At 39.4% G+C, this 16,758-nt stretch overlaps 1 protein-coding gene across 3 annotated transcripts in view; it reads right to left on the bottom strand.

Annotated features, from left to right (window-relative positions):
• Window positions 1-102: 102 nt before the first annotated feature.
• The window catches only part of dtx1 (deltex 1, E3 ubiquitin ligase), a 46,020-nt gene continuing 29,364 nt past the window's right edge, over window positions 103-16,758 (bottom strand). For 2 of the 3 annotated variants that reach the window (XM_079349093.1, XM_079349094.1), the window contains exons 4-10: window positions 11,951-12,012; window positions 11,616-11,777; window positions 8,944-9,005; window positions 8,653-8,811; window positions 7,379-7,540; window positions 5,782-5,871; window positions 103-5,584 (exon numbers count right to left, since the gene is read on the bottom strand). In XM_079349093.1, the coding sequence (XP_079205219.1) occupies window positions 5,360-5,584; window positions 5,782-5,871; window positions 7,379-7,540; window positions 8,653-8,811; window positions 8,944-9,005; window positions 11,616-11,777; window positions 11,951-12,012 (922 nt within the window). In that variant the 3' untranslated portion in view covers window positions 103-5,359. The remainder of the gene's footprint in view (window positions 5,585-5,781; window positions 5,872-7,378; window positions 7,541-8,652; window positions 8,812-8,943; window positions 9,006-11,615; window positions 11,778-11,950; window positions 12,013-16,758) is intronic. The other variant, XM_079349095.1, reaches the window with a different exon arrangement.

Raw genomic sequence — 16,758 nt, 5'->3', positions numbered from 1 at the left:
AATCAATAGGCTACATTAATAAAGCTTTATTCCTGTTAATCCTGTTTTGGTTGGATGTTGCTCGTCAACTTGGCATTCCCTGAATGAGGGCTTTTTTTAAAGAAAGAAAGAAAACGCAGCTGTCTGTATTTTATTTTGAAAACCACCATGATGCTTTGATCTGAGTGTATTGTTATTGTGAACTGTATCAGTAAAACTGTAAACTTTTATTAACGCCAAATACATTTTGAGTCAAGTTTGCACTTACGGTGAACTTGTGTAGACTTGCATTCAGGAAAGATTAATGCTGAGTTCCTAATTCTTTGTCTCAAGTCTTCTGCTGGTAAATTTTAATGTTAAATAGGGTTGGGAATCACAGGGTAGCTCACAATACGATCTAATACACAATACTACCCACGATAACTAATCATGGCTGGCTAGGTTTGGGTACCAGACCCATTTGGAGACTGACCCCTGAGCTTATGGGTCAAAGCTGGAAGGGAGAAGAGTGTGTTGAAGGGAAAGTGGGTCTCCCACAGGCCTTGTTTAACAGCCTCCTATTGTATTCACCAACCACATCTCTTTAACACAGCAACAACATGCCAAAGCCTGTGACAGAAAACAATCATAAAGTAAATTTACTGCCGGTGAGGACTATTTCAGCGGCATACCTAAGCTCCAGCAAAGCCATTTATATCCACATAACAGGGGTGTAGAGCATAGAGAGGCGTGGGTAGAGGGAAACATTTGAGCTGCATGAACGAGGACATTTTACAAAGTGGCAGAAAGAAATGAGAAGGGGGACAAAAGGTCAAACAAACTGCCCTTGTCCAGGGCACATTTATTTTTCCACAAGAAACACACAAACATGCAACAAGGTCATCACAATTCAATAAAGACTGATAGATTAAGAAGCCCTTTATAGTTTAATCAATGTCTCTATACCTTGCGTTTATCTCAGTTACTCTTTGTGAACCATTTTCGATAGTAATATGTAGACACAAATTAAAATCAAACCACAAATCTCATGATTTGAAAATGCCAATTAAAATGGGCACTTAAAATGCAAAACATTCAGATGTTTTACAAGTCAAAACAGTGAGGAGAGCAGCCAAACGCTGCCTCATTCCCCATCTGTGTAAATCAAACCTGAAAGAGGAAAAACCTTTCCGCCTATCTGGGGAAAGATGCAAAACCACAGTGCTAAATCCCAAGGAGACTTGGGTGATATTTCTAAATAAGCTATGATGTTTTCAGATGCAAAAAGCTATGCATTGTCAGTTAACCTGCTCACAGTTTGGTTAACATGCACCTCTAGGAGAACATTACTGTATCTTTAAAGGACATGAACCTAAGACTCACAATCAGCATATGTTCACACACACACTCTTACAGACAGACAAACAAATACAAACATACAGTATGCCAAAAGAAATAATTATGGTATCATTTCAAGAGGGAAGTACAGTTTACCACTGACACTATGTGAGAGTGCAACTGTTAATACCTCATATGTTAGGAAAAAGTGAATTATTCTTATCCCACTTCTCATCAAATGGAAAATGGTTATGGAATGGATCATAATAAGAGTAATACAGCAATGTTATATATCTTCTAGAGACGATCATTATTCAAAAAAATACAGAAAAATATATGTTTTCTAATACATAGCATGTGGACATCCTCGGGTTGCAACCCCTTTGTTTGAAAACCTGGAGGTGTCACCCCATAAAGAAAACATCCATTGTCATATAAACCAAACAAAATCAGCCTTGTTGCTACACATAAACCATGTAGGCCTATATTATCTTAAAAATAGTTAATTGCATAAACACCATCTCTCTCTTTCTTAATCAGACAAATACCATGTTTTATTAATCATTCCTATATACAGTAAGTCTGTACACACCTGAAAAGTCTGAGCGGCCTGAATCCTTCTCAACAAGGCCGACAAATTGAAAGAAAGTCAAAAAAGCAAACAAATGGATTCTTCTATTTAATGCAACTTTACTTAACATGGAAAAAAATCCCTGATAGATTGGAAGAATCATCTTTTGCTGTCTTGTATTATAAAGGGAGTCAAAAAGGTTGTGAAGGAGGTGGAACAAGCCAAACAAAGACAACACCTGGGTCTATATTAAGCATACAAATATGTTTGTCGTTTGCTGTAACCTGTGGTTGTGCATGTCAGCTTATGTTACTCAGAAAAATGGTTTAAATCATCTGAAACTTTGTAAAACAAAAAACAAACAAAAAAAATATATATATATGTATGCCCATCTATTGCTCACAATGAGGAAACAATCCCAGTGGTTGATTGCTTCTTAGATGATAGTACATTTGTCTAATGAGTTTAATTTACAGACAATATCTGGCCAACAATAATACATAGCGAGCACCCTTGAAATGTTTACATTTTAATGAAGAATTTAACCTACAGAAATATTTTACCTCATGTCTCTAGGTCAAGCGGAATACATTGCCCACATTTTAAAGTTTTGTTAAACTCTCTTCGAGCTTTATCACTTACGTTGAACCAACAAGCGTATTTTGCCAGCTTGCCAAAAGAATCTGAATTTTATAATTAATTTTAATCTTCAAATAAGTCCAAACTAGCTATTGCAGATAGTTTACAAGTTAGTTTTTTCAAGAACTCAAATAGTTCAGTCACACGTCAAGTCTTAACTAACTAGCATGAAATGTTAGCTAGCTTGAATGTTAAACATTTTTCATAAAGAATTGAACCTTTTAAGTAGTTTACTGACAGTGACCGTCAAAGTAAACTAGCATGCATGGCTAACTAGATTCAACATTCGTTTCACTATCAAAGAGCTGGTTCACAGCTATGTTCCCAGTAGTAAAGAACACTAGCTAGTTTCAGACAAATAATGGCATGCACAAACACAATGTAAACTATCTAAAATTGGCAAATTTTAGATTTAACAGTAAAAAAAAAAAAAAAAGTAGGTTAAAGGGCTTAAAAAATTAATTCAGAAGATTGACAGTTGAGGGATAACACAAGCGTGTTGCTATAGTGTTAGCAATGCAAAAAAAAAAAAAGTTTATTATCATTTGTAGCTTCTTACTAACCCAGGCATTTTCTGTTTTTAACTTTGGACTGGCTGACTGCATCCATTCCCATGTTCTGGTCAAGTAGAAAAGGGGGGGGGGGGGGGGTCCATCTTCATGCTGTTAAAGCTCCCTCACAAATAAAGACACATTTACTGTATTTATTGGAGTCCCACTGAGCTCAACTACACCGATTGTACATTAAGGTAACAACAGCAGCATATGCTAAGACTACTTGTAATATAAGACGTTCATAACATGTCGTACATATTTCAACAGTCCCTGACAAACTGACAAATCCAGCTTTGCCAGATTTGATGCATACATGTTAACATGTACCTGTGTAGGTAGGCCTATGTGGGCCAGTCAGTATATTTTTTATATTTTCTTTACAGAAGAGTATAAAAATAACTAAACTTACACTGTTGACTCAAATTCAGTTTAAATGTAAAGCTCTTCAAATGTAAATTATATATATTTTTGAAGCATTGCAAGCCAGCTTTTAAACATTGACTAAAAAAAGACAGATTTAGCTGCAGTTCAAGATATATTTCTTGAAATAAAACAACCAATTGAAACTGTTGCACTCAATGTGCACTGGAAGACTATGATATACTCCAAATTAGGCTCACAGCGGGGTGCCTTTAGGAAACATAACATCCACACCCGTCCTCATTCATTAAAAATGAATCAGAGAATTATGCAGCACTGGGTCTATGTTTTTCTTAGAGGAAAGAAACATCACAATGTCTACATCAAGGACATTCAAAATCTGTAGTTCTCAGGCATTAAATCCAAAGGGGGAAAGCGCAGAGCATTGGAAAAAATTGTATCAAGCTAACATTAGACCAACAATTGCCTGATTCTTAAAATGAAGTGCTCTGCTGCTGAGGAGGAGAAGAGTAGGGTCAAGGCCATAGCCTACATCAGGACTGGCCTTCACATTTCTGTGTGAGATCGCACTGGGAATAAGACTTTTCACTGCTGGCTATTCATGCAGTGGAGCTCGGTGCTCTGCCTACAGCAAACAAGCTCACTAGAGACTTGTAGATTGCAGGCAAGCAGAAGTGCTGCCCGAGCTGCGTCTCCAGGGACAAACTGTTGGTGTTTGAAAGAGGGACATCCATCTGTGAGGAGCGTGTTCAGCTTTTCTCCTCAAAGCCAGCAAATGAATGCTTCAGAGCACGCAACAACATACTGGCCCCTTATGTATGGTCAGCATGATGGATCATGTCAATGCTGGGTTACGCTTCAACGAGGAGAAAAATTAATGAAGGCTTTATATTCACACAGGTCAGCGTCATCAGTGTGTCAACAAAACAAATGAGTGCAACCTTGGAGCGTGGCAAACCTCTGCTTCACAACCTCAACCTTTCAAGAAACCTCAACACCTCATAACAAGCCTCAAACTGACTGGTAAGATTCTTGTTTCATCTATTTCAAACCTCCTCTCTTAGACAGTCCGCAAAGTCAATGGTACAACATGTTTATGACCAAACACTAAATATTTCATAGCCTTTACCTCTCTGGATTCTACTTCATGCACTACGGTAAACACTCCCATTTGACAGAACAACTGACCATAGGTTTCAGGAGTGGGAAATGTTATTGATGCACTTTTATAGTTAAATTTATAATTTCAAGTATCACCATTTGTTACAGGACAATAATTAATTATTACAGAAAGACGAACAAAATAAATAATTGATGCATTTGGAATTTCAGCATTCTAGATAAGTTTGAATTTATCAAGAATGCTGACATTCTCAAATCTCTTCACAATAACAAGCATTAACAGATTTATCGACAGCTTGTCTCTTGCAGAGATCCCCCCAACATTGAAAACATTGCAGCATTAGTCTGGGCCATGCATTCTAGAGTTTAGCATTTATAAATACGCTTTTTTTTTTTTTTCTTTTTTTTTTTTTTTTTAGAGTTTTGGCCCCTTTGTTATTTACTCCAAGTTCAGAGGAACAGCTTCAGTTTGAATCAATAAGCTGCAACAAATGACATCAAGATAGAAATCTCACCTTTTCTAAACACCGTTTTCCCTGTGAGAAAATTTGGCATGAACACAGCATAGGCATGAATCAGGAGACAGCATGGGGGAGATTTCTAGTTATCAAAAAATGGATTAGAACCATGTCCTTTATTTTGCTTCCATTGCTCATATTCCACCACTTCAGCAGGGTGTTTTTGTTTGTGGATAATATAGAGATCTTAGCTGCATTTTGGCCTGTCATGCAGTGTCCCTGTCTTCTGGCAGACAGCAATGCATGGTGGGTTGTGGCTCCTTTGTATAAGTACAAGATCAGTCCTTCAGGTTATCTTCGCCGACTCCCTGTGCTGACAGCTCTGTCAGGACATTGTCCAGGTAGTTGGGGTCAGGGTAGCCGTGGCCGGTCAGGTTGGAGCCGAATTCTGTCTTGTGGTGGATCTCGTTCCACACGACTGTGTCTGACTCACCCGTGGTGCTGGACGTGCCAATGGTGAAGATGAGGCGTCGGTCCCAGGCCATGATCAGCAGCTTCAAGACCTAGAGGGACAGAAGAGGATAAAGAACGTAAACATGATTCCTTTATTTCAACATCAAAGACCAACCACGAGTATAGAAGAGGATCTCTGAAGAAATAACATCTGTGCAGTAAGATCGACTTGAATGCAGGATGGTTTTAATGCTTGTTGAACTTTAGTGTTGGACAATTATAATTCTGGATAACTGTTGCAGCTTACCTTCCTTCCTCGGTCGTTGTCTGGCAGGTAACAGTGTCGAGGAAACCCTCTAGCACTAAACTTCTTTCCCGGGTTGGGGTGTTCGTTGGTCTGGATAAAATGTCAAGAACAAAAGCAAACATTACAACTCCTTCTGTTCCGATTACGACTTAATCGTCCAGCAAGAAGATGGTGTTATTAATGCTCACAACTGCCTTGTGTGTGAATAATGTGACAGATACCGTAAATATCCAATTATTATTTTTAATTATAGTTTCTTTAGCCTGATTGATATAATCCTAATCCAGCAATTTGCCACCAGCAATCCCTGCATTAAATGTAACCCAACACTTGAAATGCGTTGTAAAAATTGCCTCATCATGACAAACTATGAGCATAATTTACTTCCTCCATAAATTCTAGTTACTGTAATCTTAATTTTTTGTGTAGCTTAGCTGTTTTCCAAAGCATCTTTTGGACTTCTTCTACCTCTATTAAATACAATCACACAATTGAATCCACTGACTCTCTTTTTCTTCACTTGGAAGCAAAAAGTGTAGTATTTATAGTTCATTCTGTAAGTCATCTTTCAGGGTTATCTCAAAGACACTTTCTGAGTTAAGTCTGAGTCATTTGGTCACAGTTATTTATATACAACCAAAAGTTATATTCCTGTTTCTCAGATTAGAGAGAGAGAGAGAGAGAGAGAGAGAGAGAGAGAGAGAGAGAGAGAGCGAGAGAGAGAGAGAGAGAGAGAGAGAGAGAGAGAGAGAGAGAGAGAGAGAGAGAGAGAGAGAGAGAGAGAGAGAGAGAGAGAGAGAGAGAGAGAGAGAGAGCAGGGGACAAACAGAAATGTTTCTCGGATTTACTGCTGCTGTGCAGACCCGAGAGCTCAGGTGACCCCTGCTGTACTCTTTCCCCTGAGACACTAAGCCCTTTCCTTTGGTTGGAAAAGGTCAGTTTATTGACTCTATTAATGTTCTTCTCAGCAGTCAAGATGCGACCTTCTCATCTCACCAACACTAACCAAGGCTAAAAAACAAGCTCTCCTCTCTCCTGCTTTGTGATAAAAAACCAAAATGGCATCATTCGATTCTTGTTATTGGATTTTTGGAAAACTATTATTCGATATAACATATTCTTAACCATGGTTTTATTACTTAAAAAACAGAAAAATAACCTAGAAGAAGATAGCGTAAGTACAGTGTCACTTAATAAAAAATGTCAATTTCAATACTGAATATATTTCTGATTACATCTTTAGTCCGATTGCTGTCCACTTACACCTTCTTTTGTATTTAATTTTGTACTTTCATCTTGACACTTTATTCTTTTGTTGACACTTTATCTTTGGTTAAATTTTAGTATAGCTGCACTGTCGTTCAATTACTGCTCTGTGTGCCTTTGAATTGCCCCATGAGGATAAATAAGGTTTTTTGAATTTGAACTGAACTGACGGTGTGATCGGCAACAGAGCTACAAGATTTTACCTTCCTGCACGAACAACCAACTGTCAAACCTAAGCTGATAAGCAGCAGGTGCAGATAGGGCACGGATTTACAGCGGATCAGGGCACAAAAGCAGCATGGTAGATTTATTGAAGGGATTTGGTTCTGACCTGGATCCCAGCAGGAATGTCGTAGACGATGCGGATGGTTTTGGAGTCAGGGTAGCCGGGCAGGCAGTGGGGGATGATGTGGTACTCCATCTTCCCAGGAGGCTGTGTGCCTGTTTTCTCCCCGTAAATGGTTTTACATGTTGGACACTGAAGACTGCCATCCTAGTTTAAAGGAAATGTAAATAAAATGGTATCAAATGGATGAAGCAATAAGTTGATACTTACACTTAATGTTGAATGTCTTGTTGACTTAAAGGGTCAGTGTTTCTCTCCAGTGATACAGATACATACATACAGATAAGTGTTGGTTGATTTTTATCTTACGATACTTCTCTCTTTATCAAAATGATGAACAATCTGTTACCATGTATTTGTGAACAGCCAATTCTGAAGCTACCCTCAGATCCATGTGATGTTTTCCCACTTTTAACTTGTCTAACTCTCAAGCTTGCATCAAGCAAGTGATTTTAGAGAGGAAATTCACTGTAGAGTACAAAACTCGGTTATAAAACAAAAGTACTACTGTATAAGGAAGGAAGCAAATAGAGAGATACAGTATATCTCAGAAGGCTGCAATGATATAACTGGAGTTTAAATTTTACAGGGTTGCAAGAAACACAAATGACAGCTCTGCAACTGCTAGTTGTGATCACAAACAAGTGTTTGCTAAGAAATTGATCTCTTTTTTTGCACGTCAGAAACATTTCTTCTGCTTCTTAAAAATAATATTGTATCTTCTGTCCACTATTTGTTTTCCGTTTTCATTCAATGTTTAAACCAGTGCCTTGGTCCCTTTCTAAGGAAAGATCTTCTGATAAAGTCGTGAGAAAGAAAACTTGGAGTGGATCAGGTCTAGAGTAAATATTATTACTGAGACGGTGCTGATAACATTTTCATGTTATTAATACTTTGAAAAGTACAACAAAGGGTGGAAGCAGAAATCTTTAAAAGCAATGTTTCAACACAAATTAGTCAAGTAAGACAACTTTATTTCTGCTGTGATCTGCTCTCTAATATTGCTGTGCTGTGACATTTTTGCATTAGCAAACAGGACATTTTGTATTTCCTGGCACTGAGGTGAGCAGAATCTATAACAGGTATTGTGCTTGAGACAGATCTGATAAAACTATATGTGATCCCATCTGTGCCCAACAATATTGAAGCATGATCCTCTGCCAGTTACCTGCAATATAGCCAAGCTGTGTAAAATGAGTGTTTATAATTTGAGCTTGAGTGACATAATAACAGCGTCTGGCTCACAAGCTTTTACCCACCTTATTGCCATTGTTGTACATGGCCACCAAGCACAGCAGATGGTACATGTGCCCACACTTGCCAAGTTTGCCGACCAGCTCTGGCTTGATGCCTTTGTGCTGCAGGACGCCTTCGTAGCCGGATGACATGACAAGCCTCTCCATGCAGATGGTACAGTCCTGGAATAGCCGACCAAAATAGTTTAGCTGCTATTCTTCATGACTGCGCATTTATGAGACTTTCACACTTTATAGGGTGACTGAGTTCATCCCAATGTGAGCACAAATCCCTTTTTTGTTTTCTTTTCTTACCTCATCTGGAGCCACTTTAATCTTATCTGTGTATCTCCGCACTACATCCTCTGGGTTTTTCCCTATTTGTGGAAAAAAAGAGATAAACATCAAAAACAAGTTGCCATTTACTTACTCGGGCTACTTGTTGTCATTACTGATATTAGTATCAGAAATGCCACAAAACTTAAGGGGGCCGGTGGCCTAGTCGTAAATTGTGCACACCATGTACAAAGGCATAGGCTTCAAAGCAGACCGCAGGGGTTCAAGGACTGCTTTACAGTATGTCAGTCCCCACTCTCTCTCTCGTTCCAGTTTACAATTCCATTGTCCTGTCTCTCCAATAAAGGCTAGAAAAGGCCCCAAATAAACCTTAAAAACAGTTTGGAATAAGAAATGCTTCAGAACTAATGTAATGTGATACCACACAACTGCGGGTATACAGAACATTTGCTGATCTGATACCATGACTAATTTCTCTCACTAAAAAAATAAAAAAAATCTTAATGGCAGCCCCAAAATAAAACATATCATTGCTGCCACTAGAAACTCAAATAAAGAAAAGTCCTGGTTGTAAATGAATTATAATGTAGGCTACAGCAGACAACACCAGTGGGATGCATGCGAAAAGTGTAACTTCAGCAAAGCTAGCTAAATGTAGGCTACCATGGACTGTATTTACCCATACAGTTCAAGGTTGCTGTTTAAAAAAAAAACAAAAAACTAAACATTGATAAATAACTGAAATAACTAAACCAGTAAAAACATAATCAGAATCATTCTAAGAAGCTAGGCTTATTTTACACAGGACACAAAGGGGCTGTGAGCCAAGCTGCAGCTAACATTAACTTTACTGGTTGATATAGTTAGCTTGTTTTTAGGTCAGGATTCCATTACTTTACAAAGAGAAGTCGTTTCCAGCCTCAATCACACTGGTTTTGGAGTGGCACTATACTGTATACCTATATTTGAAAAGCTGACATTTAAACTCTCCAGACATAATGGACTTCAGATGGCAATTGTCTTTTAAACACCAAATAGATAACTTGACATGACATGTCATGTTTCAGGAATCTCTCGGGTCTTGGGATGACATAACAGTTTGGGGCGGGCATATGAATAACTATACATTAAGTATTTATGTTATGAAGAGGCGGTCACCTTCAAACTGACACATAACAACCAGCCGTCCCTGCATTCTCTCATAATCCTGTGTGCAACCCGGGAAGCATGGCTGAGAGCACACCCACAGCTTACACCCCTAATACGCTTAGAGGCAACCACTTTTCCCATGGAGCCTTTGTTTGTTCATTTGAGGGACAGCAAGTGAACAGAGGGAGGGAGAGCAGTTACAAGAGATTGACTGTGCCAAAAAAAAAGACATAAGAGGCAGAGGAGTTATGAGGAGAGGGAGGAGAAAACCAGGAAAAAGGAGGAACAATACAGAAGAGACTGAATTGTGCGTGTTAACACTTTTTGCTATTTGGTGGTTCATTTGGATCAAAGCCTCTCTGACCTTTTCTGTGCAGAATGCAGAGCATGACAAGGACACATCTTCATTCCCCTCACGGTCCTTCAGAATCTCTGAATTCACAGTTTCCACAGACAAGCACAGTTGGCCCACTCATTACTCAATCCATATTCTATAATCAATATCTTTAATCTACCTCTCTCCAAGATGGCAGACACAGAAAAGCACCTCACAAGCGCAGAAACATGTGAATATATCTATGGTTTACACACATGGAGTTATGTGGCTAGCATGGCTACAAGCTCTTTGTCTTGTTTGAGTTTAGTGGGATGTGTTCTGTTAAGGAAAAGTCCATCAAAGAAATACTGCATTAACGCATACCAACAATACATCTCTAATTGTTTATGTACCGTATAAACAGTGGGTCGAACGTGCATGGAGACAGGCTCCAATTTACAATTGTATAGATTGAAAACCCTTTTCTCCAATGCCAAATTACATACTGTAATATCATTCTACTATATTAACCTTTCTTTAACTTCACAGTCAAATTTCAGTATGTTGTATTGTGATTGATTGGTTAACCAGAAACATAAAGTGCTCTGACAGATTGGTATGGAAACCAAACAGACTCTCTCATCAATTACAACAAAGACTCCCATGGGAGGCCGAGCGTTTCTGTGGCATCCAATCGTCCAACACTGATTCCAACCAAAGCATTCTTACAACACACCAAATCCTCTCTCCAACCTGCTCGACACAGCAGTCCCTTATTATTTACTTTCCCTTGAACTGCCTCAGGCCAGTCTGCATGTATAGAGCTTCATATGTGAAATTGTTAAAACTGCTGCATTTGCTCATAAAACTGAACCAGCAATCATTTCATTTTATTACAGGTACAACAACACTTACCTAAACACCAGCTACCCTGGGTGAGGTTAGATTTATTGTAATACCTTTGGAGCATTAATGGAAGGTATTTAAAAAACAATCACAGCCCTTTTGTCACGACAACAGAAAATCACAGCTTTGGATTTTGTTTGCCTGCTAAACAACAGATTTGCAGACAGCTTTTATGGAAACATCCTGGAAAGCTTGTCAGGACAGGTAGGACTGCTGACTGCCCGTAGCTTGACTTCGTCCTCCATGCATTTTGAAAATACTCACTGACAAATTATAGTCATATAATTTCTTCCCTCTTCTTTTCTTGAGTCCTTCTTACCTCTCCTCAGGTGCTTCTTCTTGGTTTTGCGGCGCATGCCGTTGATCCCTGGGACAGGCTTCATGTCACTTTTGTTGATGGGTGGCGGGTGAAGTATGGGTTTGGGCGCCCTGGTCAGGCATACTGGCAGACCTGCAGCGCACATCAGGATACCTGTCATACCTGAAGCAGGTGTACAGAACACACAGACATGCAAACAAACAAACAAACAAACAAACAGAAGAGTGGAAAAAAGAAACTGATTGTGATTGTCTTTGAAGATTAACAGGATACCATAACACACACCCTTGTTAGTGGTTTTCTGAGAAAATTCTGCACAGTCAATGTGATCGAACCTGCTAATGCTGGGTGCACCGGTCCAGATCCTGTCAGGTTCTTTACTGGGAGTGCAGGAACCCTGAAAATGAAGAAAACTTTCTAAATTGATGTTTTAAAGTTTCTTACAGCCACAGAAAGTGACCTGCTTACATCATTCTTTAATTCAAGGTCAGTAAGTAGTCATTGGGAGACACAGATGTCAGCAAAAGATAGATATGGCTTAGTTGCACGAGTCCATTGTTTGCTTGTTTAAGTAAAATACAATTTTAAAAATAAACAGCACATCACACCAACTGTGCACCGTTGCCTTTTAGGTGACAAAACAGCAGCTCAATCTGCTCTGTAGGCCTTTAAAAACACTCAAGTTAAATGTCACATGCACTCTCGCACAGATACAGAGTCAACTGCAATGGGATGAGACAGCTTGACTCATGTACAAAGCGCTGCAGCGGAGCCTGATTCAGGATGACATTTGGAGAGGCTAGAATTTTGTGGCAAACACAGACAACAGACACAGTTGACTCTTCAAGATCTGTTGAGCAGAGCGGAAAAAAAGCTCTCAGGGCTTTTATACCAGCATACAAGTCTGTCTTTAAGGGGTCCACAGCGAGAGGCAACTGAACAGAAGAGAAGAGCTTGTGAGCAGGTTTCCACTTCACAGGTTAAAGAAACAACAATCAATGTAACTTAAGTCATATAATGCAAATGTTGTTTTACTTTTTTTCCCCATGAACATCACATCAGATTTAATTCTCTTGAAAGTAGAAAAGATAGAAAATGAACAGAACTAGTTGGTAAAGAAGAAAGGCACGTTGCCTTAAATTACATCTATTTAAGAGGATTTGGAGGAGACCAAAACTGTGCAAAATTAAATTAGAAAAACAGATGGCTGTGTAGGCAACTGTTTGTTGACACATTTGCAGCATTTTATAAAGTCATAATATAAAATATATATTTTCAAATTTTGATTTAAAGCAAGGCCTTAAAGGATACATATTGGGCTATGCAAAATATACTCTACCATGTTTTTCTAACACTAATATGTGGCCCCATTTTGTCTGCAAACCCCCTAATTATGGGAAAAGTCCATCCTCTTCATCTTCAGCCTGCTCCACTTTTCAAGAAATGTGATCTCAAATAGGCTGGTCTGAAGATGTTCCCTTTGTGACATCACGAAGGACAGTAACCCCTCCCCCAAGTGGGTGAAACTCCCACAGCTAGTGATTGTTCTGCCCTCTAAGTTTGCCTTCTCACCATAAACAAGTCAGCAAGGAGCGAGAAAAGCACAAGCCACCCAAGCCCTTCGAGAGGGGAGCGTTCAGATGCTGCTCATTTGCTTTTAAAGTTACAGACAGAAACCGCCTGAGCAGGGCTGAAATAGAGGGGTTTATACAGGTAGGCATGATGAAATACAGGATTATAACGAGAATCTTCTCAGACATGCTTTGGGGAGCTCTGAGGCTTATTTAAAGTTGTTGAAAATTGTATGTGACCTTTAAGAAATAGCAGCATGATTGGATGATAACATGCCTGAATGCTTTATTTATATCCATTCAGAAGAGCCAGGTTATTCCTTTTGTAAATCTTCAGTCTGTTATGTCAACAAATTTGTCCACCACGACCACACATTTGCATTACTATCCATTGATGTTGGTATCAGGGCGTATGGGATCAAATTACAATATGTACATGGTATATGTGTAAGAACAAAGAATGTAAACATCCTATAAAAACGTCATTGCTCTACTGGTTCACTGCAGAACTTCACTATTCAGGGAGAGAAGAGCTTGTGAGCAGGTTTCCACTTCACAGTAAGGTCCTTTACCTGCTTTTTGTTAACATAACAATGAGCATGGTCTTGTTACCTGCTCTTTTGTTTGTGTTAACAGACAAAGAGTAAGGTCCTTTACCTGCTTTTTGTAAAGAGATAACACCTGTTATGAATTGACGCTATACAAATAAAGATTGATTGATTGATTGATTGAGAGTAACAAACAAAATATGACCAAAAATTCACTGGATATATTAATCTCTACAAGCTTCAAACATCACCAGAATGTAGTTAGTTCACATAGCAGAGACCTTTAAAGTATGGAGGACTGCTACATTACTTAAACTGGGAAATATTCCTATCTGCTTTCTCGATACCTGTTAGTTATTTCAGTTTAATAACTGCACATGGGCTGAGGCTATTCCCCATATTCCCCTCAATATCTCTGCTCCTTGAAGCTGCAGCATTTGAGATCTTTAGCCCTACAGCTCCAAGGCGTTTCATAGATCTGCATCAAGAGACTGCTTTGATATAAGCCAGAGCCTCTGATCCTGTGCCAGGGGAGCCCTGCAATACGGTGAATGCAGTAACAAAAAGGGACACGAGGCCCGGCTGAGGCTGATCTGTTCTCTCTCACTTCTGGAGAGGACTCAAGATTCACACCAGAGGACCAGAGACCAGGATCATGTGACCTCCTGTATGCAAGACTGATTAGAGTAAAAATATATTAGCAGTGATCAGATGATATGATTAAAAGTTGAAATTGTGACAGGTCCAATTTGTGCAGCATGATTTTTTTTCTAGTTTCCAGTTAAGACCCTGCAAGTGATTTCACTTCTTTACCACAGCAAGCAGGGGAATAATGGGTGAACCTACCTGCTGCAGTCAAGACTAACCAGTCCATCTTTCCCGCCAATCACTGAGAGAATATAGTTTGAGTAACAACACAGCAGGGAGGCAACTCTGTCTGATTGTTTTCATGGCTGAGGAAAATGTGGAAGGCAGAGGAAGGGACACATGGGCGGAAATCCGGAGAAAAAACCCCCCAGCTTAAACAGAGTCTGACATCCAGTTGAAAGTAATAAGTTTCTGCTCAGCAGATGAGTTCCTACTTCATTTAAATGTGCACTTAGGCCTAAATCAAATCAAAGTCGCTGAGGAAAAGAGATTCATTTCTGAGTTTAGTTTATGTTGTTCACAGAGACCAACTAATTATTTTCACTAAGAAGCAATAACACAAGAGCCCTTAAGAACCATCTCATTGTGTGTTTCCTGCACACTACGCGAGAACTACACTCTCCGATACAGAGCAGAGGATCTGCCAAGGATCCATACCATTACATTAATTAGGAATGCCTTTCATCTTTATGGCTTATGAATTCTAGCAAAGATCTTACTATTAGCCGGAGAGCATATTGCATACTTAATATACCACTAAAAAGCTGCATGCTGCTGCTGCAAAAAGAAACGGCAAGCGCAGCTACTGATGATCATTATCGGCTACACTGAAAGACACAGGTTAACACACTTTCTCTACTTGTATCCAGAAATCCATATTTTGCCACAACATTGCATTACCTCATTATTTTAGTAAATCAAGTAATTCCTATCTATGCAATGCTGAATTGTTCCTGCGTATAACTCCAACCCTTAAACAGCCAGTACACCTGGAGCCCGTCCGCATGCTGCTCGACTTCTTTTCCCTCTGCAGGCTCTGACCCAGTCTGTCCTGGCTGAGCCTCAAGCACCAAGGGGTTTTAGACACATGTCCCCTCCTCACAGTTCGCTGACAGCCCTTAATGCTACATGACTTCAAGGGTTTAACTCGGGCGTAAACTCTTCACTTTTGCTCCTCACTTTCCACCTACACTCAGATTACGTTAGTCCAAAAGCATCCTTCATCTCCATTTAAAAATTCTACCATTCAAAAAAAAAAAACAACGTTATTTCTATATATTCTAAAAAAATATTGCAGTGTCCGATTGATCCCAACAAAACATTGCTGCTCCAGTTTTGACAAGAAACATTCAGTGAAACAGACTGACCAATGTCACTTTCAATTTACATTCGCTGTCGTTTTTCTCCTCTACTTCACCTGTTTTCCCCCTTTTCTTCTCTTCCACCCAACTTCTCTGTATGAAAAGCAAACCTTCGACACAGGACTGCATAGTGTGTCTCGTTATATCCTGCGAGAATGTTTCCACTGATGGCATGTTTTACACCTAAAGCTGTCATGTGTGACCTCGAACCAGTGCAATTAAGTGATGAATCAGGCCCCCTATAAACCTGACCTGTTAACACCACATTAATTACAGCCTCCGTCAGATCAGGGCATTGGGATTACTCTCTCCACTCTGTCTCCCGCTAACTATCACCTTTCCTTCCTTTCCTGAGGGGATCTCCAGCCTGCCCTGAGGACTTCATCAGACCTGAACGATTCCCTAAATAGAGAGTGCATATTAGTCCAGGTTAGAAAAATGCTGACAGAGGACTTATACCTCCTCATCTGTTTATTATGCACAAGACAGACAGTTGGGGGGGGGACTCTAGGAGATCATAATTGCATGTTAATGTGTATAGTGGGAGGCAGAGGCAAAATCCTACTTCTGATACACTGATCTGGGGGGTACAAGTTGTTTAAAGAAGCACCTGAAATACCTCATTAAAAAGTAATAATGAAACTAAGAATTTCTAAGTTGCATCAGTTCGGTCCAGATGAGCTGTCATTATTTATTCATTGGTTTCAATATTAATTTGTATCTTGCAGTGAGTGCCAAAGCGGAGAGGAGCAGCAGCCTACTGAGGGATAATGATCTCTGCTCTCGACACACACGAACAGATCAGCAGCCTAAAACACGAGGTGCTCGGAAACACTGAAAACTCACTCTTCCTACTTTCATATAAAGGGGAGTGGACTCTTTACTTTTAATATTTGAATTTGCATACACTGTAATCCTGCCTGAATACACATAGAGCAGATCTTTACTCTGTAAAATACTAATATACACAGCAATAGCGCCCAAGACCAGATTAAAACACAGTCATTAGTAATAA

The sequence above is a fragment of the Symphodus melops genome (assembly GCF_947650265.1).
Source record: "Symphodus melops genome assembly, chromosome: 1".
Taxonomy (NCBI): Eukaryota; Metazoa; Chordata; class Actinopteri; order Labriformes; family Labridae; genus Symphodus; species Symphodus melops.
This window is presented reverse-complemented; position numbering and strand designations above follow the sequence as displayed.